General features: G+C 44.0%; 1 protein-coding gene and 1 pseudogene across 50 annotated transcripts in view; one reads left to right on the forward strand and one right to left on the reverse strand.

Annotated features, from left to right (window-relative positions):
* The window catches only part of Atxn2 (ataxin 2), a 95,092-nt gene that overhangs the window by 39,301 nt on the left and 30,454 nt on the right, over positions 1-25,337 (reverse strand). For all 50 annotated transcript variants that reach the window (XR_015633937.1, XR_015633936.1, XR_015633935.1 and 47 more), the window contains exons 3-6: positions 24,895-24,954; positions 24,387-24,458; positions 23,717-23,867; positions 1,696-1,820 (exon numbers count right to left, since the gene is read on the reverse strand). Coding sequence is in view for 45 of the 50 variants with exons in the window: in XM_087578083.1 (XP_087434209.1) it covers positions 1,696-1,820; positions 23,717-23,867; positions 24,387-24,458; positions 24,895-24,954 (408 nt within the window). In the remaining 5 variants the exon portion in view is untranslated. The remainder of the gene's footprint in view (positions 1-1,695; positions 1,821-23,716; positions 23,868-24,386; positions 24,459-24,894; positions 24,955-25,337) is intronic.
* Fbxo22-ps1 (F-box protein 22, pseudogene 1) lies at positions 9,421-14,831 on the forward strand (annotated as a pseudogene).

Consider the following 25,337-nt stretch of genomic DNA (forward strand, 5'->3'; position numbering starts at 1 on the left):
GAGCACTGACTGCTCTTCCAGAGGTCCTGAGTTCAAATCCCAGCAACCACATGGTGGCTCACAACCATCTGTAATGGGATCTGATGCCCTCTTCTGGTGTGTCTGAAGACAGCTACAGTGTACTCACATATATAAAATAAATAAATATATCTTAAAAACAAAAACAAAACAAAAGACAGGGTCTCACAGGGTAGCCAGGAAGGCCTAGAACTTGCTATGTAGATCAGGCTGACCTTGAACTCAGAATCCAAACTGCCTAGCTAAGTAAATCCTTCGTAGTAAGACTAATAGAACAAACCACATTTACATTTTAAATTTTGATAAAACTGCCAGCGTCTTCCCCCCCAAAGCATTAAAGAACTTACTGCCCTAACTAATAAAGTAAAACTGTACCTGCTTCCCACTTCAATGGTACAGTGATATACACTTGAAAACCATTATGCTAAGTTTAGGAGATCCTTTAAACTCCGAGGATTAATACTGATGACTTCCCAGGGCAGGGCAGTTCTGTTCTTTTAGGTGGTAGGGCTCTTGGAGAAGAAGATGCTATTCACTATATTACTATGCCTTAGGCAGTAAACTCTGTTCTCTGCTCACAACAGAAGGTTCTTTATTCACTCAACCTTACTTACTGCACGGCACTCCTTAACATTAAATCTCTATGCTCTAGGGGACTGGGGAGATGGCTCAATGCTTGTAAGCACAGGCTGCTTTTCCAAAGGTCCCCGGTACAATTCCCAGCACACAAATGCAAATTCACAGTTGTCTGTAACTCCAGTTCTAGGGGACCTGACAAACTCTTCTGGCCTCTCAAGGCACCAGGTATAGGTGCACAGACATACATACAGTATGCCCATGCATATAAAATAAAATTTTTAATTAAAGAAAATATAATAAGCTCTATAAATGGAATGTCAAGAGAAAACAAAAAATAATACAAGATCAATGCACAGTTCAGAAGGAAGATTCTACAGATGATGATACTCATTTTAGAGAAATTTAGGCAATGCTTTAATTTTAATGTAACCTAAGTATTTATCTTTTATGATTGCTATTTTTCATCCACAGTCTGGCTGAGTAGCTGTAGCTAGCCTCAAACTAACTATGTAGACATGTCTGTCTGCCTCCTGGTATTAAAGGCAGGTAACTCGACACCTAGCTGACTTGGGGTTTTTGTTGTTGTTGTTTCGGTGTTTTGTTTTGTTTTCTGTTGTTTTGAGTCAGGGTCTTATATAGTTCAGGCTGGCCTCAAACTTTCTCTTTAGTGGAGGTTGATCTTGAACTCTTAACCCTTCTTTTTCTACCACTGAGTGCTGACATCACAGTTGCCACACCCAACTTGAAACTACCTTAATGATAACTCTTGCTCAAACAAAAAGGCCAACTTGACCTCATTTCTAAGGAAGCCAACATACAATTAAACACTACCTGCTTTAGGCTGCTTATTTTGTTGGTATTCAAAACAATACAGGCTGCCAGTCTCTTAACTGTCAGTGTGCTGAAGTAAACTGATCATCACAAAGAAGTGATTTATGAGTGCTCGGAACTCCAGTCAAGGAGAAATTCTTTCCTTTTCTTACTTTCACAACTGCCCAGAGAAAGCGCTGCTCTAAACGTGTTCCCTGTGACAGATGCACGTTTACATTGAAGGCTGGGGTGTGCAGAGCACACTGAGCAGTCTCAGAGGACACTCACCACATCATTCTCCAGAGCCTCCAGCTCCTCGCTGGCTGTGAGCTCCCCTGCATCCCAGGGCTCCAGGTCCTTCTCCTTGTGTTCACCATTCACTTTAGCACTGAGAGCAGAGTCAGTGAAAGCATCTGTGAAGAAGACAGGTGACACTAAGTATCTGTAGCCAAATACATTAGTTGTCTTGTTTATGTATTGAGACAGTGTCTTCTATGTATCCCTAGATGGACTGAAACCTAATATGTAGCCCAGGCTAGCCTTGAACTTGTAGCACTCTTCCTACATGTACTTGCCCCAGTGCTGGGATAGCTAGCAAGTGCCCACACCATGTGTGACTAGGCAGAATGGTTTTAGCTTTCTAAGCTTAGGTCTCTGCACAGGGGCCTCCCGCTGGTATGTGTATTAAGGAAGACCATTCGTAAGTGATCTGTCCCTTTCCAAAACATTTCCTCAATACCACCTTAAGAAGCTCAGATTCAAGCGGGCTAGTGGTGTCCCACGCCTTTAGTCCTAGCACTCAGGCAGCAGAGGCAGGCAGATGTCTGAGTTCAAGGCCATATCTGGTCTATAGAGCAAGTTCAGTGAAACCCTGTCTCAGAAAACCAAAAAAGAAGCTGCTCAGATTCTGCAGTGCTGCCTGTGTGGGACAGGCTCATGCCAACTTCTAGTAGCCTAGGCTTACTGACACGCACCCCGTCCCACTCCTCCTACTATCCCTTGAGGAGTCTAGCTTATAAAAATGTCCAGCACCCCCATGCTCAGCTGACCTTACTGCTCTACAGCTAGGAGTTAAAGAGCTAAACAGCAACAGGGATACACATGGTCACACATCTAACACAGGAATGCCTCTATCCTGCCAGAGACACAAGCTCCCAAACTCTTTGTGCCCCAACCCTTACTACAAGTTGATACAGAGAGTAGGAGAATAAAGTACCATTAACATGTAGAATTATTCTACAAAACTGACTACTCAAAGGGTTTGATCTGGCACTGTCATGCATTAGTATCCCAAAGATCAAGGTATTGCCAAAGTAAGACATGTGGGTGGAAAATTTTAAGCAGAGCACTGCACAGCTAGCTAGCCTGGCCTAACCACCAGCCTTCCCAAATGAGGGGCTTATAGACATGGATGTGCACCATACATACGAGCTGCCTACTTCCCCAGCACCTAAGGAATACATACAGGGAGCCCCTCAGAGACACAGAAGCAGAACGGAACTGTAATCAGATAAAGCTTTTTGCACAGGATCCCATGCTCATCAGGGGTTGGGGATTTGTCTCAGTGGTAGAGCGCTTGCCTAGCAAGAGCAAGGCCCTGGGTTCGGTCCCCAGCTCGGGGGGGGGGGGGGGGGGATGCTGCTCATCTCCCAACACCCCACCAACTGGAAGCCACAAATAGCCCTAAATAAGTAGCCTCATTACTTGCTGCTAGCTTGACTCACTCTATTCTACATCATCTGACACTCCATCAACTACTGGTAAAAACTAACTGATAAAGCTGGAGAGATGGCTGATGGCTCTGCTCTTGCAGAAGACCCGGGTTCAGGTCGTAGCACCTATACTGGGAGACTCACAGCCACCTGCAACTCTATTCTAGGAGACCTGATGCCCTCTTCTGGCTTCTGCAGGCACCTGCACTCAGATGAAGATACATCTGAGTAAACTTTTTAAAAATGTATATCCTCGGGGTTGGGGATTTAGCTCAGTGGTAGAGCGCTTGCCTAGCAAGCGCAAGGCCCTGGGTTCGGTCCCCAGCTCCGAAAAAAAGAAAAAAAAAAGAAAAAAAAAAAAAGAAAAAATGTATATCCTCATGTACACTTTCAGGAAGAGGAGAGATTACAACAATAACAGCAAATAGTATTTGTTAGGATCCTGAGATTCCTTTAACCAAAAGACTAAAACCACAGAAGTAGATTCCAAGGCACTTGGAGCAGTCACAGTCATCTCTGTGTAAAAGCTGCAACACTGTTCCAAAAACAAAATCTTGTTAACATGTTAACCACTAGTTTTTCAAAAGCATGCATTTAAGTGAGTAAAAAAATCTATATAAATACAAACTCAGCATAAAAAAACTAGCATTCTCATTCAGGAAGTTAAAACTCAAAGCGGGGAGCTGAGCCCCCAAACTGGGAGACTTAAGCAGGAGGTTCACTGCTATACAATACATACATTAAGACCCTACCTTAAAAAAAAGAGAGAACGGGGTGGGGGTGGACCGGAGAGAGACAGAGAGAGACACACATACAGAGACAGACACAGAGAGAAAAAGGAACAAAGAAAAGGAAGAAGACAACATGGTAAAAGTTAAAAGCATAGAAGACTGTCCCACAGCCACACAAATTATATACCTTTTTTGGAGACAGAACTTTGTCACATAAATAGTCTGGTATGGCAGCCTACAACTCTGAGAGTATCTCTCCTCAGGCTTAAGGAATATAGATGCATGCCACCTTTTCTTGTTATGGGAGAGTTGTGTGCATGGCTATAATGCACAAGCCCCTGCATCACAAGTATAACGGCAAACAAACGAGCCCTCTTTTCTGTTTCAAAATACCTCAGTACACTGCGCATGATGGCACAGTGCCTGCCGTCCCCAGGATACAGCCAGAGTGGACAGGAGGAACAGAAGTTAGAAGTCATGCTCAGCTACATAAAAATCTCCGGGTTGGGGATTTAGCTCAGTGGTAGAGCGCTTGCCTAGGAAGCGCAAGGCCCTGGGTTCGGTCCCCAGCTCTGAAAAAAAGAAGCAAAAAAAAAAAAAAAAAAAAAAAAAAAACAAAAACTCCAAGCCAGCCTGTGATAAGTAAGATCTTGTCCCTCAAATAAACAAATCTTCAAAGGACTGGAGAGATGCCTCAGGCACTTAACCGCAGCACATACTGCTCTTCCAGATAACCCAAACCCGATTCCCAACGCCAATCAATGTTGGATGGTTTACAACCATCTGTTAACTCCAGCTGTAGGGGATCCCACACCTATGGTCTACATGGGCACTCATGAGCAGGTGCGCACGCACGCACGCACTTTAAAATAAAGCCAGGAAGTGGTGACACAGGAAGTTAATCTCACCAGGAGATGGAGGCACAGGCAGGTAAAATCTCTGAGTTTAAAGCCAACCTGGTCTACAGAGCTAATTCCGGAACAGCCAAGGCCTCACAAACTGTCGTGGGATGTCTGCCTTTGTCCTGAAGTGGGGTGGGGGTGAGGGAGTGCACAGAGCTTCCCAGGTCCTCCCCATTCCCAGATAAAATATCCCGAATCCACTATCCAAAGAACAGGCAGAAAATTGTCACGGAAGCTAGCTAAAGAGGCTTCTATGACTTACCATAAAAAATTGCTTGCTATTTCATTTTCCCCAGCTTGGCCTTTGGGGGAGGCAGTGGGGGGGGGGGGGGTGCCTTTATGCACAGGGCAGAGCCAGAGTGAAAAGCCTAGCTCCAGAATTTGAGGTGGAAAGGTCTTTTTACACTCACTGGGGCCTCCAAATGTTAATCCTGAGACTCTAGAGAGGAAAACCAGTTCTACATATTCAAGCCAAATTTGAAGCAAGCTTTATTTAAATACTAACCAGGAATGACTTTGGTCAGGACCACTCATTATAATTCCCAGTTGAGCGGCCCTGAGACATGTGCTGTAGGGACTTTAAAGGACAAACCCATACAGCCACCGTATTTTTCCATGTGGCTCTTTATGATCCCCAGAATTCTAGGAAGTTACCTGGTCCTTGGGCAAGTAGAGTTTATGGGTTAATTTTGGGGCCTGAGAGATGGCTCAGTGGTTAAGAGCACTGACTGCTCTGCCAGAGGCCCTGAGTTCAATTCCCGGCAACCACACGGTGGCTCATAACCAACTGTAATGGGATCTGATGCCCCTTCTGGTGTGTCTAAAGAGAGCTACAGTGTGCTCACACACATTAAATTAATTAATTGATTACATAAAATAATCAAATACATCTTAAAAATAAAACAAAAGCAACCAAGAAAAGAAACATAGGAGGGTAGGCGAATAGAAGAGCAGTGAGTGCTGTGAAGATCATGATGGCTGTGCTCAGAGCCGACAGTCCTACATAAGCTGCCACACAGGACGTTGAAGGATAATATTGCCTAGTGGGACACTGCTCTGATGGAAACAAAACAAGCTGTCTAAAAACCCAATCTCTGTCACACATGTCGCTGAAAACTTACATCTGATGTGTAAAGGCCCTCCCCACAACATAGTGCATGCCAGAAATACACAGCTCTCTTCTGCATGCCAGCACAGAGCAATAGCACCTGTTTTGTCAGGGAAAAAAAAAACCCCAATAGCAAATATACCATCCATTCTGAATGACTACGTCCACTGAACAAAACACATTTACTATTTACCTGATTAAATGTCAGAAAACGGTTTGTTTTATATACTGTAGAAATCATTAAACACATAAACACAAAACGCAAGGCTCTGAGGGGTACCATCATAGTCAACAGTTGTTCCTTCCACTAGAAACTTTAAAGCAGAGAAATAGAAAGAACTACGACCTCAAAATAAAATCAAGTCCCAGGCTATGTTTGACGTTCACTGGGGCAGGAATCCAGGCCTCTCTGGGAACAAAATTGAGGTGGAGCTCATCTTTAAAGATCATTGCATTAATGGAAATTCTTTTTTTTTTTTTTGGTTCTTTTTTTCGGAGCTGGGGACTGAACCCAGGGCCTTGCGCTTCCTAGGTAAGCGCTCTACCACTGAGCTAAATCCCCAGCCCCGGAAATTCTTAATGGCCAACCGGACTCACTAGCAGTTAGGACATCACCCTAACAAACAATACTGGAGACACCAATTTGTCAAAACTTTCTGGGAAGCAGGACAGGCATCACAGCAAAAATCAGAAACAAAGCCACCCCAAATACCAAGTTTAAAGAGAAATTCAAAGACAACAAACTTCCAATCCACAATATAACAGGACACTACCTTTTTAGGTAATCATGTCTACCTGCCTCCAGAACACTGACTTTAACCCACTAGTGGCGTGCGTGCCCTAGAAGGGGTTGTATAGGGATGACCTTCAGGGGACCTCGTAACCCTAGGACTCCAAACTAAGCCGCAGCCAGGTTACTTTCATGCACTCCTTCACAGCGGGTACACTGAGTGGACACATGGACATGCATATAAGCATATAAGCACTAAGGCAAAGTTTAACCCTCAAAGAGCTATGCACACTTTACTTATGCTCAGTGAAGAAAGAATTCCATGCGCTGGGCTTACTTTTGAAATCTAACGCGTTAGAATTTGTTTTCATTGTCTAAAGTGTATTATGCAGGTTGGAAAGATGGCTCAGCAGTGAAGAGCGCCTGCTGTTCTTGCACTCAGGAGGCAGCTCACAATCTTCTGTTAACTTCAGTTCTAGGGGCTCTAAAGGCCTCTTCTGGCCTCTATGGTACTAGCCATGTACATGCTACATAGAGAGACATGTAAGCAAAAACATATACTTATAAAACAAAACATTAAATAAGTCCTTTAAGAAAGTTCATCAAAATGACTAGAAATGGGCTGCTACCACAAAAATATGCTTAAATATGCTACTGAAAAGTAACATTTTTAGATTTCTTATGTTTTCCAGAACTGAATGGTAAATAAAATGTAATCTTTCTATCGATATGCCTATAAAAAATAATAAATGACTGCTTTGGGTTTGGTTCTGAGGATTAAGAAATCATCTGGAGGAATGATTATGCAGTAAGGACAAAAGAGAGACACATCTTTATCTCTGTAAACAGAAAACTGTCAGGGCCTAGAATAGCTAGCTATGCCCCCCAGCAGACCACTGCTTCTCCAACCATTTCCTCACGCGCCCCAGGAGTCAGGAGAAAGAGCAGTTTGGGGCTCCAGGAAACCCCCATTCTCCTCAGCCTACAGAAACCATGTCAACTGCATCAGCTGCAACCCAGCACATTATTGAGGCTATTTTGGCAAATTAATAATAAAACGTCCGGCTGAAGAGCTACTGTGTGAGCACTAGATCAACAGTGAGTGCAAAAATGCTCAGGAGTCTGAGGAGGAGAGGCTGACTTGGTTTTGAAAGCATGTCTATCATTCTCTGGAGTGCACGGGCTTTTAGTAGACAGCAAACCCGAGGATAAATGAGGCAGATGAACTCAAGAAGGCCATCCACGCTGGGGGAAACAGGAAGGAACGCTGACAAGAAGCCTGTCTGTAAATGCCCTAAGAGCATATGAAGCCTTGCCAGGTGTGGGAGCCACATGCTTTAAGGCATGGTGGTGGTGGGATGTCTGAATTCAAGGCCAGCCAGAGACACCAGTGAGACCCCATCTCCAAAAAAAAAAAAAAAAAAGAGTATCTATTTTGAGGGATAGTACTAGTTTCTCTATCAGAGGACCTGGGTTCAAGTCCTAGCACCCACACTGAGACAGCCATCTGTAACTAGTTCCAGGTATCAATACCCTCTTCTGACCTCAAGAACACAAGGTATATACATGCTGGCAAATTCATACAGGTAGAATAAATCCATAAAACGTTTAAATTCAACTTACTACACTGGCACAGGAACAAGACACCGCAGCTCTGAACAGAAGCAGGCACACAGTGCAGCAACGTGTAATCGGAAATTCATTTTCTACTCTATATGTTTGAGTGTTTGCCTTCACGTATGCTTGCAGCGCCTGCAGCGTCCAGAGGCAGCCTGGTCTACATAGCATGTTCCAGGCCAGCCAGGGCCAGATGAGACCTTGTCTCAGATAAACAAAAACATAAGCATATAAAAGGCACAAAAGGACAGGAATAAAAACCTCCACAGTCTAAACTTTCATAGGTAAGGAACCAAAGAAAAATAGGTGAAAGGGACTTTGGAGGGGTTGGATGGGGTATATAATTTTTGCTAAAGCAAAAAAAAAAAAAAAAAAAAAAAAAAAAAAATTGAAAAAGCTGAGCCAGGGGGCTGGGGATTTAGCTCAGTGGTAGAGCGCTTACCTAGGAAGCGCAAGGCCCTGGGTTCGGTCCCCAGCTCCGAAAAAAAGAACCAAAAAAAAAAAAAAAAAAAGCTGAGCCAGTTCCCAGTCTGGTCTACAGAGTGAGTTCCAGGACAGCCACAGAGCAACCCTGTCTAGAGAAATCAAAACTCAACAAGGAGGGGCTAGAGAGATGTCAGTGGTTAAGTGAGTTTGCTCCACCAGAGGTCCTGAGTTCAATTTCCAGCAACCACATGGTGGCTCACAACCATCTGTAATGGGATCTGATGCCTTCTTCTAGTGTGTCTGAAGACAGCTACAGTGTACTCTTATACATAAGTAAATAATTCTTTAAAAGAAAAAAATCCAAAAAGAACAAACGAACGAAGGAAAGAAGGAAACAAAAGGAACTCTTGCAGTGTGGTACCCCAGCACTTAGGAGGCAGACGTAGGCCAGCCGGGTATATATAGCAAGTTCAGATTCACCAGGCACACACACAGACCCTATACCAAAATACATAATTTCAAGAAGAAAAGAGAGAGGAGGGGAAAGGAGGGGAGAGGCAAAAGAAAAATTAACTAATGGCAGGGCAGTGAACCAGAATCCCAGCTCCTGACAGATGCAGTGAAGGAAATGGAGCCCTAGGCTATCCTAGGGTACACGGCTTAGACCTGCCCCTCCCAAAAAAAAAAAAAACTTCAAAAGGACAAGCTTCAAACGACTAGTTTCTTAAAATGATAAACATATGAAATCAAATTTTGGAGGAGACACCAAGAAAAGAACGCCGGGGAAATGGCATTGAGTGATGCAGAAATAGGACTACAGATGTACAGATTCAAACGGACTGCATCTGACAGCGTCCTGCTTTGATTCGGTAATGAACTGACTACATTAGGAAATACCATTGTGGTCAGTAAATATCTCTATACAGGTCTGCAAGTCCATTTCCAGAGAGTTCTCTCCTGAGGGCTGGAAGTGAAGCCAGTTAACCCCTTGATGTATTTACCGTATGATGGCATTACCTGGAGGCAGTGCTTAATTAGAGGGAGTGGGTCACTGGGCTGATGTCCTTGCCCTATATGGTAACCTGATTGGTCTCTTCTGCTTTCTGTCTGTCTCCTAGAGGTAAGGCCCCCAACCATCACACAACCCACTGTTCTTCAAAGCTCATGAACCAAGGAGCCACAGTCTGTGGGCTCTGAAACCATGAGTCAGGCTAATCCCCCTGCAATCTATCAGGTTCATCATAGCAACAAGAAACTAACCAAAACCCATGGGGAGAAGAAACAGTGGGTCCTTCTTTTGTCAAGATCCATTCACAACCTAACCATGCAGAAAATGCCTTGACCCTTAGATTACAAAACAATATTAGCCAGAACAATACTTATTCTTTTATTGTGATCACACAATGAAGAGATAAAGAGCTCTAGGCAAAGAAGAATCAAAAGGGTTGGTGGAGACCTTGCTCTGGAATCCTAGCTTCCAGGGCAAGGGACACAGTGCAGCGGTGAAGAGCACCTCATATACTTTCAGAGGGCATGAGCTCTGTATCTGTCTGTATCTGACAGTTCCACAACCTTCTCGAACGCTAGCTCTAGGAGATTCCATACTGGCCTCATACAGGATCACAAACATATACACAATAAATCTAAAAGTAAAAAATATTTTTTAAAAAAGGCATGACTTAGCAGCAGCAGCACTGCACTCCGAGCACAGGGAGGGAAGGCAGCCTAGGGAGGCACCTTGGGCAGTGTGCTCAGGAAACAGGACCTTCTGCAGATGCCACCCGACAGGGTTAAAGAGCAGAAGACCCTATTAAGCTTCTATGGCCAGGAGCAAAGCAAATCAACTCACACCAACCAAATCATTTTATCCATACACCAAAGAAATAAAATAAAATAAAAAGGTTCAACCTTAAGTATCTTCAGGGCAGGTGGTGGGAGCGGGTAAGCGTATGTGCCCTGGAGCATGGCTCTCCCTCTGTCATGTAGCCTCAGAGATGAGCTCAGGTCATCAGTTTGGTACTAGCTGCCTCTGCCGGCTGAGCCATCTTACCGTCTCCCATATCCCTCTTCTTAGGACTTAATGTGGACTAAACCACTTCAAACAGTGTCTGGAAAGAATCAACCTAAGCCAACACCAGCATGCTGTTTTCCTTAAAAATACAGTTTGCTACTTCAAAGTGCCTTGGTTCCTCCCACAGATTACAGACCATCACAAAGGAAGCCCGAGGTAGGACTTCAAGGCATGAGCTTGAAGCATGCACTGTGGTGGAAGGGCGCCTGTGCTTTGCTTCTGGGCTTGCCGTCTGCTAGCCTTGCATAGCCCAGCCACTTGTCCAGAGGTCGCACTTCCCCAGAGAGGGATTGATCTTTCTCCAATCAGCAAACAAAAAAATGCCCATAGAGATGTCCAAGGGCCAAACTGATGGAAGACATTAACTAAGGGTCTCTCTTCCAATATGTTGACCAGACAACCAAACACATGCCAATAAGGCTCTTCTTTCAAATTACTCAGATGCCAGGTGTAGCGTGTGTCTGCGCCTCACTGCTTGCTGTCTTACTCTATACTGTGCTGAAATCATGGGAAACAGAAAGCTAATCTCTCCTAAATGCTATCCAATACTGCTGGCCAATGACGGACATGCTTGTCTAGATGTGAAGTCTTACCTTTACTGTGCACACGCACACTGAGACACAAATCAAGTCTGTCTGGGGTTTTCTATTTTCTGTCTCTAGTGCACTTTCATGTCTCGGAAGGCATGTCCTCCCTGTTGCTACAGAAGAAAACATTCGCCTCTTCTCTTTGTTAAGGCATGGAAGTACAGCACCTCTGGCGTCACATCAGTATACAAACATGACGCTCTTCTCTTCAGAAATCACAAGATCACTAAGAACTGATCACACACTACAATACTAAATATTTCAATTCAAACCACTGAAAAATCTCCAATTTACCAAATCTACTTCAATAATTTTTTTTAATATTTATTCATTTATTTTATGCATGAGTACACTGTTACTCTCAGACACAGCAGAAGAGGGCATCAGATCTCATTACAGATGGTTTTGAGTCACCATGTGGTTGCTGGGATTTGAACTCAGGACCTCTGGAAGAGCAGTCGGTGCTCTTAACCACTGAGCCATCTCTCCAGCCCTTCAATAATGTTTTTATTTATTTAGTATTATTGTTTTTTGCAAGGCTGGGTACTGAACCCAGTCAGGGAAAGGAAAGTGGGTAGCGCTGAGCTATTAAAGTCCTGTCTAGGGGTAACACACTGTATTAAATATGTAAGGTCTTATCTACGTGGGTTTGATTACAAAAACTAATAAAGTATTCTCTAAATTTAAAAAAAAAAAAAAAAAAAAGTCCTGTCTATCATCTGGAAACCCCGCAGCTGGACGCTCCGCACTGAGTCAGACGGCTGTAGTGAACCCTGGGAACGTCATGGTAATGGAATCAGGATCAGAAACTCAAGATCATCCTGGGTTACACAGTAAGTAGTCTGGAATATAGGAGCGCCCATGGGGGTGACAGACCAGACGCTGATACCCACCCCAGTAAGAGGGCTCGGTGATTGAAGGTACCGACCACCACACAATACCATTTTTATTGCTGCAGGGCACTCAGAATTAGTTCCCACACACAGTCCTCGGACATCTCTACAGCTGCCATAGCACCCAGGCCCACATACTTAACAGAGAAATGTAGTGTTTTACATGAAATATGTAAAAACCAGTTAGGCCATTGTGCCTTTTCTAGTACTGCTTAGCAGTCTTAACCCTCCTGCCTCGCCTTCTGGGTAGGGAGGCACTGCCAGGCCCAGAAAAGCCCCTTTCTTGTTCTTAATGCTCTGACCTGCCAGAGTTCTATGCCTGCCAGAGGAAAGGGGGTCCTCACAAACCAGCAGACAAAAGGCCAGGCCTAGAGTCAGCGCTCCCTGCTGCTTACAGATCCTCGTGCAGAGCTCTTAGCTCCTTCTCTGGCACCATGTCTGCCTAAGTGCTGCCATGCTCCCCACCATGATCATAAGAGACTCAACTTCTGAAACAGTAAGCAAACTCCAGTTAAATGTTTACTTGCTTTTATAAGAGCTGCCATGGTCATGGTATCTCTTCAGAGATAGAACGTTTACTATGACGGTTATACACTGGGGAAGAAACATGGATGAGGATTTGCAAGATTCTTGAGGACCCTACTAAAAAGTTGCTAGACACACAGCTAACAAGCACAACTGTCTGGAGCAACACAAAAAGCCCCAGGGCTGCAGTTCATGTGCTATTGCCCATGCTGGGGTGGGCTTTCTGGGGTGCAGCTGCTTTTTTGAGTTATTCCTAATCCTTTTAGGTAACTTCTCCCACTAGGAACCCCAACGAGACTGGTTGGTTCATGAACCTCAGTGCTGTGATACTCATGCAGGTGTGCTGTGTCACCCCCAGAAGGCTGTGACACAACATGCTGCTGGGCATACAGAAGATAACTTCTGTACTTTCTGAATGTCTGACAGTCACTTTAGCAAGTGCTTTCTGGTCACATTCAGCTAATAGTTCATTTGTGTGACTATTTCCACAAGCGTCTGTATTCTCTTGAGTGGTATTTAAATGTACAAGTTTGCTTGTAGTTCCACTGAGTGAAAAAGCTTCACAAAGGTTCTCAAAAGACGAAGAGACCCCTACATCTCACTGTGCTGTCCAGAGCCATAAACAGAGTGACAAGAACACAGCGAGACATTTGTAGCCATCTTTGGCTAGTTCCATTTACTTTAGGGGTTTACGTGTGTGAGCACATGTGAGGGGATACACACTCCTGCAGCAGCCAGCAGGCAGCAGAGTGTTCCTCAGCCTCCTCCTCTGACAAAGAGTCCCTCTCTGCATCTGGAGCTTGGCGTTTCTCCACTAGGCTAGAGGCCAGCAAGCTCCAGCAATCCTCCTGTCTCACTCTACAGTGCTGGACCCCCTGGCTTGTCATACTGGGGTAGGATCCAGACTGAGGTCTCTGTGGTGGTGCAGCACGCACTACAGTCACTGAGTCTCTCCAGCCCAAATCTCCTAGTCTTCATATGGAGTTGTGGTTCTATAAAAATGTTTTAGGGGTGCACTGGCCACTTGGGTGCCTGAGCCTCCATAGGGCTTTTGAGCTGGTAGATGAGGCAGGGAGCCAGCAGGCAGTGGCGGCTCCTCCTCCACAGATCCTCGAGGCCCCTATGTGCTGGGTAACCTTGTGGAGGTGGGGTAACACGTGCTTACCTTCCTGCAGCCAAACCACTGCTTCGGGTAGCCAGAGTGTGCTGCCCGTGGAGGGAGTGAGCGTAGGGCTGCGGACCCACCAAGACCGATCTCCATGGACGGTTCTCTACATGGCAGATTCTGACTTTAATCAGCCAGGAGGAGTGACGTGGCCATAAAAGAGCAAGGAAAAGAACTGCCCTGGAGAAACTGTTCCCCAAGCAGTGTCAGGTCCTTGGGATTGTGACCCTGGGAATCGTAGTGACTCCAATGGGATCAGGCAGCAATTGGCCTCAGGAAAGAGAAATTGGAGAATCTTGTTTTGCTTTATTATTCCCTCAAATTGAAGGAATAGAAATTCAACCCTTACATTTTATTAAGGATCCCAAGAATTTAACACTTGAAAGACATCAGCTTACTGAAGTGGGTCTTCTGGGTAACCCTGAACTCCGAGTGGTCCTTGTCCTTGACTGTAACTGCTGTACTATGGGAGCAGGCAGTACCTGCTTCGGCAGCCAGCACTTTCAGCTGTGAATGCCATCTTGTCTTCACTGACTTGTGACAAGAACTCTCTGGATATTGATGCTACAGGTGTGGCTGGGCTGTCATTTAGTGGGTACCAAATCCAGAGTGCCACGGTTCTCCTCAGAGAGGGTGTAAACAATGCCAAGACCTCTGAGGCTGCTGCCCAGCACCTCAAAGCAGCCAATGTCCTTGAACAGAACACCACTGGCTTCATGTCTGCGTGTGTTGGCCAAGGCTTTCAGTACTACAGAGCTAAGGGGAATGTTGAGGCCGATGCATTAGAAAGATTTTTCCCAGTGTCTCCTTATTTGGCTTCTTTGGAAATGGGGGTATTGGCTGCGACCAATAGTCCCTGGGAACTTTATACTGAGGAGGTGTAATGAGGTAAAGGAGGAGGATCTGTTCCATAGCTACACAACCATCATGGCTCTCGGTCACCTGGGGCCTTGTTGAGAGTAGCTTTCACACTATGTAACTTTGGGGCTTTCTCTTTTTTAAAAAAATGGGAACTCGGGATACAAATATTTTAAACAAAACTAGCTATTGTGTGTTTTGTAGCTTTGAGTGATGCTCTGAGGTCACTCTGGGATGACTTTTTATATAGAGATGAAGGACAGTGTTAACCTTGTGAGCACACAAGTCAAGAAATGAGGCTGCTGTTAGTGCAAGCACAGCCGCTGTGGCTCAACTGCACAGATTCTGCGGCTCCTGCCTAAGTGGCCTGGGAGGCTGAGAGGCCACCAGGAAGGTGGAGGTTTAAGTAGTGGTTGGTGACTTTCAGCAGAATCATGAGAAGATTAAAGAAATGGTTTGAGAAGTCCTTCTCTGCTTTTAAGTTTTTTGTAGAAGCTGTAACAAATTATCACTGACTGTTTACTTTTTTGAGAGTTAGCATTTTCCTCTCTATAGTAAAGAGACTGCAAGGGAACAGTATCACCTAATTCTGAAAATCACATCACCATATTTTGGTTTTATACCAATAAAATATACTTGAAACCCACCCCCCAAAAGTTTTAGGATACTAAATATCATGAATTCAAAAACATTATGAGCCTATCTATTTGCTATGTGCCAAGCAAGAGACTATGGTAGATAATGAGAATTTTTTTTTCCCCCGGAGCTGGGGACTGAACCCAGGACCTTGCGCTTAAAAGTCAACCAAACGGGGTTGGGGATTTATTTAGCTCAGTGGGAGAGCGCTTGCCTAGCAAACGCAAGGTCCTGGGTTCGGTCCCCAGCTCCAAAAAAAAGAAAAAAGAAAAAAAAAAAGTCAACCAAACAAACAAAACCAAACCAAAACAAACAAACAAACAAACAAAACAAAAAAAAAAAAAAAAACAAAAAACCACAAAAAAAGAGACATGGTGGCTCATGCCTGTAATCCTACTACTGAGGAGGCTCAGACAAGAGAATTGCAAAGAGTTCACAGCAAATCCAAGGACAGCCTTGGCTACAGAGTGAGGTCTTGTCTAAGAAGAAAAAAAAAAAAAAAAAAGACATTACTCAGATTTAAGACCTCAGACTATAATGAGAAAACCATCACCCTATACAACCTGGCCTCCGAGTAGTATCATGGGCACTGGGTAGGGGCATGTGAGAAAGCAGTATAAAGGAGGGAGACAAGCCAGTAAGAAACACAAACAGAGATGGATCAGGAAAGCAGATGCAGGCGCTGGTAATCCAAACAGTCTCAGTGTGGCCCGAGTCTGCGAGGCCCAGAGGACCTGCTGAATGGAGGGTCCACACACCTCAGGTAGGACTGTTTGTATGGGGCGGGGGGGAGGGAGGGGACTCTTTTCAGGGAAAGGGGACTTGAATAATTTGCAGGCAGAACTGAAGGAGTCAGTAGTAAGTAGGTAGAGTGCGGAGTCCAGAAACAAGTGGTATAAAAGCCCGAGAGGATGGCCCACGGCTAACAGGCTGAGTTCAACACCCAGAGCTCACAGGTGTCATCCTCTTCCTTCTACACAGTAACACACACACACACACACACACACACACACACACACACACAACATACACTTAAAATAAGTAAAAGCAAAATGAAAGATTGGAGAGGGGTAAGAATGCTGTGGGCAAACAAATGGAGAAGTGGGTTTGTTGTTCCCTCCACAACGCCAGAGAAAAGAGAATCAAATGTGCAGAGGAGGAGTAAGTGGTAGGTGTTTGTAGTTACTCCAGAGGCCATTCCCGACAAACCCCTTGCTCATTACTTTTTATGAAAGTGGCGTCTAGTGACCACAGTGATTCTTTGGGCGGCCTCCAGTCGGAGTGGTCATAAGTAAGAGGCTGAATGAGACGATACGTGTCATACTGGAGCCAAGCATTGGTGCTGAATGTGAGATGAGACTCAAAGCATGTTCTGCTATTGCACCAAACCAGAACATCATGTAGCTCTTTTAAAACATCACCTCTAAATAGCTCCAATGCGGAAGGAAGAATGATTTAGGCTAAGGCTTGGCAAGCTTCCCCGTCAAAGGCCAGAAGAGGTATATCTGCAGGGCCTGCTGTCTGTTATTAAGGCTGACTGACCTCCGGCTCCACAGAACAGCAGCGACAGCCAACACATGAATGAGGAGACACAGTGCTGTTACAATCCAACTCTGTGTACTACTGGGTCCATCTGCTGACCTGCTATCCTGGCTGGCTAAGGCCACACAAAGGCACAAAGCAGTAAAGCACCAGAGACAAGCAAGAGAGAAGCCATATAAATCCAACACACAGGGAGGTCATCAAAACAAAGGACACAATGCGAACATTAGCTGCTCTACCAGAGGATCTCTATTCAAATCACAGCACACACGACAGCTAACAACTGTCTCTAACTCGTTTCACACATGATACAGAAATATATATGAAGGCCAAAAATCCATGCACATTAAATTATTTTTAGAGATTTGTTTATGTATGTGAGTGCTTTATCTGCATGTACACCTGTGCCAGAAGAAGGTATCACAACACATTATTCCCATGTGGTGGCTGGGAACTGAACTCAGGACCTCTGGAAGAGCAGCCAGTGCTTTTAGCCTCTGAGCCATCTCTCCAGCCCCCATAAAAATTATTCTTAAAAACAGGAGCTAAAGAAGATAGCTTAGTGCTTAACAGGGTTTTTCTGTGTGTATCTCTGGCTATTTTGTAACTCATTCTATAGACCAGGCTGGCCTCACACTCAGATTTGCCTGCCTCTGAATCCCTAGTGTGGAAACAATGACTCTAAAATATGTTGAAATCAAGCTTCCAAACAGGGCCACCAGAGCTGGCAACCTGAATTTGAACCTCAGGAACCACACAGTAGGAGGAGAGAACAGGTTCCACAAGCTGTCCTCTGAGTTCCACTTGTACATCAAGCACACACACACACACACACACACACACACACACACACAATAAATTTTAAAACAACACACTGAAATAAATAAATAAAGTATGTATCAGGGTTCAAAAGCCACATTAAGTTTACTTGTGGTTTAGTTAGCAGGGAGTGGTGAGTCCTGCCTGTTCTACATAGTAAGACCATGTCTCAAAAAAAAATGATTTTCTTTTTCCCTACAAAAGCCAGACATGAAAAGAAGAAAAAGAAGAACTGGAACCACACAATAATCTGTACCTTACGCTACCTGCGATGGCTTTGTTTTGGTTGTTCTTGTTGTGGTTTTGAGACAGGGTCTTGTCAGTTATACCAATCTGACCTAGAACTCAATGTATACATATTGTGATATAACCTTGACCTTATGACCTTCCAGCCACAGCCTCTGCAAAATTAGGATGACAGGTGGAGACACCGTGCTTTAGCCTTTGCTTTTCTGTGACGTATCCTTGGTGTTAACAAAGAGCTGAACGGTCATTTCGGTGTTCATCACTACAACACAACGGGAGGACGGATGCGAGTTAGGGTTAAAGAACTGGGCTCTGTCACTACTTGTCCACATACTCAGATGCGTCTGTTTTCTTACCCAATAACAAGTAGATAAAAACCATGCCCACTTTAGAAACTCGTGATGACAGTAAAAAGTTTATAGAAACCACAACAGGCCCTGACCTGAGGACTAGAGATGACGGCTCAACAGTTAAGAGTAAAAGTTAAGAGACCTGCACACACCGGATGGCTCACAATCACCTTTAACTCCAGGTCTAGGGATCCAATACCCTCTGTAAGCCCACATACCAATAAACAGAATTTAAAACTAAAAACTTGTTTTAACAGTCTCCACTATGTAATCTTAGCTATCCTCAAACTCACTATGTGGACCAAGCTGGCCTTGAACTTGGGAAGATTGCCTACCTCTGTTCCTGCCTCCCAAGGGCTAAAGGTGAATCACTATGCTCAGCTGATTTTTCCTTTGAAACAGAATTTGGGTTGTTTTTATTTGAATGCATTGGTTGTGTCAGGAGAGTGTGAGCTGTTGAGAGGGCAGCTTGTAGAGTTGGTTCTCCTCCAGTGTGTGGGTTCCAGGGCCAGCAGCAGACACTTTTCCCTTCGAGCCATCTGACCAACCCTTAAAGTGCTGCAGCTTCAGCTTGGTTGTTCCATGACTTTCCCCTTCCCCACTGGTGACCGACCTAGGATCTCATGCCTTCCACTCAAACACGTTTCCCACTGGTGCTGCTGCTGGGATTTTTTGCTTTTTATTTTCTTAAATAAAAATTCTCGGGGATCAGTCTTAGTTAGGGTTTCACTGCTGTGAACAAACACCATGACCAAGGCAACTCTTATAGGGACAACATGTAATTGGGGCTGGCTTACAGGTTCAGAGGTTCAGTCCATTATCATCAAAGTGGGAACATGGCAGCATACAAGCAGAAATGGTACAGGAAAAGCTGAGAGTTCTACATCTCCATCTGAAGGCCACTAGGACTGGCTTCCAGATGGCTAAGATGAGGATCTTAAAACCCACGTCCACAGTGACACACTTCCTCCAGAAAGGCCACACCTCCAAAGGGTGCCACTCCCTGGGCCACATATTCAAACCATCATAGGGTGGGTGGGTGTGTGTGGGTGTGGTTGATCCTAGAAGGAGTAAGATCTCCTAGAAGTAACATTACAGGCAGTTTCAAGCCCTCATGTGGGTACAGAGAATTGAACCTGATTCCTCTGGAAGAGCAGCCAGTGCTCTTAACCACAGAGCTATTGCTCCAGCACTGTCAGTTGGTTTGTTTTTGGTTTTTTTTTTTTTTTTTTTTTGCTTTTTTGAGATAAGATCTCACTGGTCTTCATTCATGGAAGTCTCCTGCCTCAGTATCCTGAATAATGGAATAGCAAATGGAGTCACTATGCCTCGCAACCTCAAGATCCTGACAGTAGTGTTAAGGAGAAATGATGAAAACAGAAGCTCCAGGGGACGTCATCTCCGTCTGCATTCATGAAGCACTGATGTCAAAGTACCACCGACTAGTCATCTCCGACCAAGGCCTACCACATTCGTGTATCAGCAAAAACTGCAAGACACTGGTTAACTCTGAGACCAAAAAACAAAAAAAAAAAAAAAAAAGGCAAAGAAAGCATGTGCCTTCAAGACACACAGCTAAGGCACTCCTCAAGACTAAGGGCTTAGTCCTCATATACTACATATGCCCAGAACCACAGGCAGGGTGGTTTGGCCAGGAGTTTCTTGCTTATGTCTGTGCATGTGAGTGCAGTGCCCAAGGATGCCAGAAGAGGGGGCTGTATCTTTAAAACTGGAGTTGCAGATGCTTATGAGCCACCATTTAGATGTGAGGAACCAAAACCAGATCCTCTGGAATAGCAGTCAGTGCTCTTAAATTCTTGAGTTACTCTCCATTCCATAAGCTGACTTTTTGTAAATTAGAATACAGCAAAAGGAGGGCTGATCGCTTGGAAAATGTCCCTTTGTATCTAACTACAACTAGTAAGCACTGGTTAAATTCCATCTTCCTTTACTCCAGGAAACTAAAAAGCCATAAGGTAAATCTCTAATATAGACCACTTCCTTTAATGCAGCACTGATTATCTTAATTTATTTGGTTAATTTATTTGGTTAATGAGACATGCCAAATTAGTAACTGAAACTTTTACACTTAAGCAACATCCCCATAGCAACACTTTACTCTCAAAAAATGGTAATCCTAGCACTCAGGAGACAGAGGCAGATGGATCTCTAAGATCAAGGCCAGCCTGGTCTACAGAGGGAGTTCCAGGACAACCAGAGCTACACAGAAAAGCCTTGCCTCGAAAACAAACAAACAAACAATAGCAACTGCTATGGACATACAATGTGTTCACACACAGACCTGACACAGAGCTGGGAAGAGGGTTCAGTCAAATCAATACAAATCCAAGTCCCAACTTCAATCCCTAGCATCTGTATAGAAGCCATGCTCAGCGTGTGGCTGTGTGTTTATAACTCCTGAACTGAGGAGGCCAAGATAGGCATTCGCCAAAGTTTGTTGTCTAGCCTAATCAGTGAGCACCTAGTCCTAGCAAGAGACCTTGTCTCAAAACAAGGGATAGCTTCTGAAAAACACCACCCAACAGTGACCTGGCCTCCATGTGTACCTGGCAGAGGATTCTGGCTCAAGGATCCCAAATCCTTGAAGACGAGCAGAGCTTGTCTTTAGTATGCAGAGGCCCTGCACTCATTCCCAGCACAGAAAAATACAACTGGATAATTAACTAGACCACTGTGGGCATTTTTCTTTTTCGCTTTTTGTTTTTCTATGTAGCCCTGGCTGTCCTGGAACTCACTCTGAGAACCAGGCTGGCCTCAAACTCAGATCTGCCTGCTTCTATGCCCTCCTCCCTTCATACCTGGTTTTCTACAAAATGTCTGAAATTACTTCAGAACTCATGTCTTTTAAGAAATTAAACCATCACTACACAGTAAAGTGCCCTTCCTCCATGAGTATCCTGGACATTTGAAAGCTGCTACTGTCATCTGAATTTTCTTGGCAGGAGATCCTAAGCCACCTGAGAAATGAAGACACACTATCGCAATAAAATAAAACCACTGATTTCAAAAGGAATTTTAAAACGCAGAACAAAAATTAGCTCAGAATATATATTTTTTGATCCATATTCAGAAAATGCCAATTCACCATTGAAATTTTAAACAACAATAGCATGTTCAAGGCTATGGATTCACAACCCCAGAACCATAAAACAAACAGCCAGGCAACGGTCACACTCCACGACTCAAAAAGGTTGAGATAACAGGATCAAATCTGGTACAGAACGACTTAAAAGCCAAGTTCCTATGTCAAGATAAATGAACACATATATGAGTAATAAAGAACCAGGCTAGAGATGTAGCTCAGCTGTTAGATGCTCACAGTTTGCATGGGCTGGGTTTAATCCCTGACACTACCCAGGACCAGCGATGCTAGAATACTCCTGCAATCCCAGTTCAAGGGAGTAGGGACAAGAAGCTTTATCACTGGAGGCCAGTCCTGAGTACAAGAGAGCACAGGGCATAGTGCACACCCCAGAGGCGAAGTCCGCTGGACCTCTGTGAGCTCCAGGAGAGCCAGAGCTACACACAGAGAGAGACCTTGCCTGGGGGGTTCTGGGACAGGGTGGGGTGGGGGTGATGGGTGAAGGGAGCAGGGGTAAGAATGACTAAGCCAACAACAGAGCATCAGAGCTGGGGCTGGGCTCAGTAGTAGGGCTTCTCTAGCACATGTTAAGGCCATCGGGTAGAGGTCCAGCACTGAAAACAACTCAAAGGGGCCTGGCGGGGTACACAGTATCATGATCAGCTAGCATGCAGTAGTCTGGTCCACAGCTCTTCCAAAACAAGCACACTGCAAACACAGGAGAGCAGCCAATAACTGCTGTTTCTGCTACGGCCAATCCTCTCCTCAGAGTGCTGTGTGCACACTCACAGTTTGGTCTTCCCCCTTGTGTGATGACCAAAGTCACTCTTAAAGTTTAAAAACATGGGTTGGGGATTTAGCTCAGTGGTAGAGCACTTGCCTAGCAAGCGCAAGGCCCTGGGTTCGGTCCCCAGCTCCGAAAAAAAAAAAAAAGAGAAAAAAAAAAGTTTAAAAACATGGGATCTTTCCAAAGCATAAGGAACACTGACTCGAAAGGCGGCAGCTCTAGGGCATTTGTCTCCTTCCTTCAAGAATCACAAACCTAAGTCCACCACCACCCCCAAAAGTAATGGCAGAACTGTGTTAAGAAAGGCTGTTATTGGGGTTGGGGATTTAGTTCAGTGATAGAGCGCTTGCCTAGGAAGTGCAAGGCCCTGGGTTCGGTCCCCAGCTCCAAAAATAAAGAAAAGGGAAAAAAAAAAAAAGAAAGGCTGTTATCAGCTGGCAGTTGTGACACACCTTTAATCCCAACACTCTGGAGGCAGAGATAGACAGATCTCAGAGTTTGAGGACAGCCAAGGCTACGGAGAAATCCTGCCTCAAAAAAAAAAAAAAAAAAAAAAAAAAGGTGGGGTGGGGTGAGGGGGTTACACTGTAATTTCTGTGCTCAGAGTTTCAGTATGAAAATTTCAACCCAAAAGCACAAACAGCTGTTAACACGGACTGAAGCATAAAAACAACTCTAGTTAATGACAGAGTTGTGAAAGTCCTCTCCCAGGGCTACCAAATGGATGGCGGACCAATTCCCACAGGCCCCTCTTTAGTCAATATTTGCAACAGATTGGAGACACACACGACACACACACATAAGTATGTACCTATATTTAAAGTCTCAAAACACACAAGCATGCCCACAATAGCATTCTGTTTGAGATGGTACCACTATGCAGCCCAGATAGAACTTCTGAAGCCAAGGCTTACACATGTGAGCTGCTGCTGGCTAACATTATGTTAACAGAATGCACACTGGGGCTGGAGAGAGGGAGGAGCACCTCATAGCCATCAGCAACTCCAGTTCCTAGGGATCTGACATCTTCTGACCTCAACAGCACCAGGGACGCCCATGGTATACATAAATACATTCAGGCAAAATGCTCAGATACATAAAATAAGTAAATCTAAAAATGTTTTTCAAAAACTGCATACTGCAATTATATGTTTATGCTTCTAAAAGTACTGTTATTTTCCAATTAAGTTTTAAATATTTTCTAACAAAAATGCATTAAAACGTCCATTTTTACTAATTTTTTTAAAAAGATATTCTAAAAAATACCTCTAATAAAAAAATAAAATGAAAAGAAAATCTCGTTCCCAGGTCTTGAGGCAAAGGCCTACAACCTTAGCACTAGAAAGGCAAAAGCAGGAGAATCAAGAGTTCAAGGTCAGTCGGAGCCACATAGCAAGATCCTGTGTGAAGTGAAGGGAAACCAAGTCTGTGTGATTTCTGGAGAACTGCTGCTGGAGTGAGCCCATTACACCATTGCTGGACTGAGGAAAACCAAGCCTACCTCTTCGTGCATAACTCGAGTCTGTATCTTTAAATTGTACCACAACGAAGTCTGAGCATTTGAACAAAACACTCTCCATTATTTCTTCACGTTTTGGCCCCGAACTGGATTCTGTACTTTTCTCATGTGCAGCATCAAGTACCAAATCACACTAAAATAAAAATATTAATAATGTTAAAAACATTGATTAACAGTATTATAGGGCTATTTATTTAGCTCATCAAAGCCATTTACTTTTTAAGCCTATGGCTAAAGTAAGCATCTTGAGAAAACCAGGTAACCGTGGCCTCCTGTTTAGACCTGTCTTACACCCACCAAAGAAGACTCCTCAAATCTAATGGCTGTTCTTACTACCATATAGCTGAGACACACTAATGTTAAAGGGGACTCGTAACTCTGCACACCCTCTTCTAGCTCACAAGAGCTATGTCTGAAAATAGTTGCATATCATATGCACATACAATATTTTAAGTTATACAACCCAGTCATTAACTAGTAAGAATTTGTTATTTGAAAAAAACAAGTGGTTATTAGAATTAGGTAGAGAGTGTGGTGAGCAGGAAAACATTTTCACTCGATCTCATGAGCTCAGCTGCCAAGTCCACAGTCAGTTCAACAAGATGCTCGCAAGAAGCGACAGAAGAGTTCATTAATACTTAGTAAGAATTACCTTAGGACTGTATGTTTTAAAAACTCCTTCATATACACCTCCGTTTTTCACTTGTACTTCACATTTCGATCCCTAAAAGATACAATTTAAAAAGTAAAGAGTGTGGTCCCCATCATCGGTGCTTTCCTTTTACTTTCTCTAAGGTCTCATTCTGTATCGGATATTAACCAGCATATTAACATTATACCAAATTCTCTACCGGCACAGGACCGGAAACTCCAAGGTGAATATAAACTGAACCCTGAAGCTACACAATTCTGTGCCAACTACCATTACATAACGAAATATTCCATGAAAGAGCAGCAGCTATGAAACTATTTTACACGCAAGAGGGTTAGCAAGAGTATTTTACTGCTGAGTTATAACTAACTGAATAGCATCCTAATGTACTTTAAAATCATCTTTATCACATCTAGCCCACTAATATTAGGTTGAGAATTATCTACATTTTAACTCCATGTAATATCCCACCCCAAAAGAATTTATCCCTAATAATCCAGTAACTCACCACAACCGATGTAAGTATATGAACCATCCTCACGTTTGCATAGATTCCGTCAAAAGAAATCTGGAATGTTTAAGAAATAAACATTATTGCAAGTTGGATTACAATGCTCGAAGAAGAGCTGGTTACTGTGGCATTGTTTCCTTACAAGAAAAGAAAGGTAGAGTTTTAAATAATTAAATCAAACAAGATCCAACTAATAACTATTATGACATAAAGCAAACAAAAACAGTAGACTTAGACCTCCATGTGAGAAAGCAAAAACCTCTGGAGAAGACAAATCAAGGTTCGTAGGGTCTGTGCTCTGCACAGCTAGCTGCCAGGTAGAGGAATGTGTTGTCTTAAGTGACTGTAGGATTACCAACTTTTACAACTGCACGCACAGCCAGGCATGCCTGTAAGTACCTTAATTCCAGCATTCCGGAAGCAGAAGCAGGTGGATCTAC

This window comes from Rattus norvegicus, chromosome 12 (assembly GCF_021556685.1).
Source record: "Rattus norvegicus strain SHRSP/BbbUtx chromosome 12, alternate assembly SHRSP_T2T, whole genome shotgun sequence".
Taxonomy (NCBI): domain Eukaryota; kingdom Metazoa; phylum Chordata; class Mammalia; order Rodentia; family Muridae; genus Rattus; species Rattus norvegicus.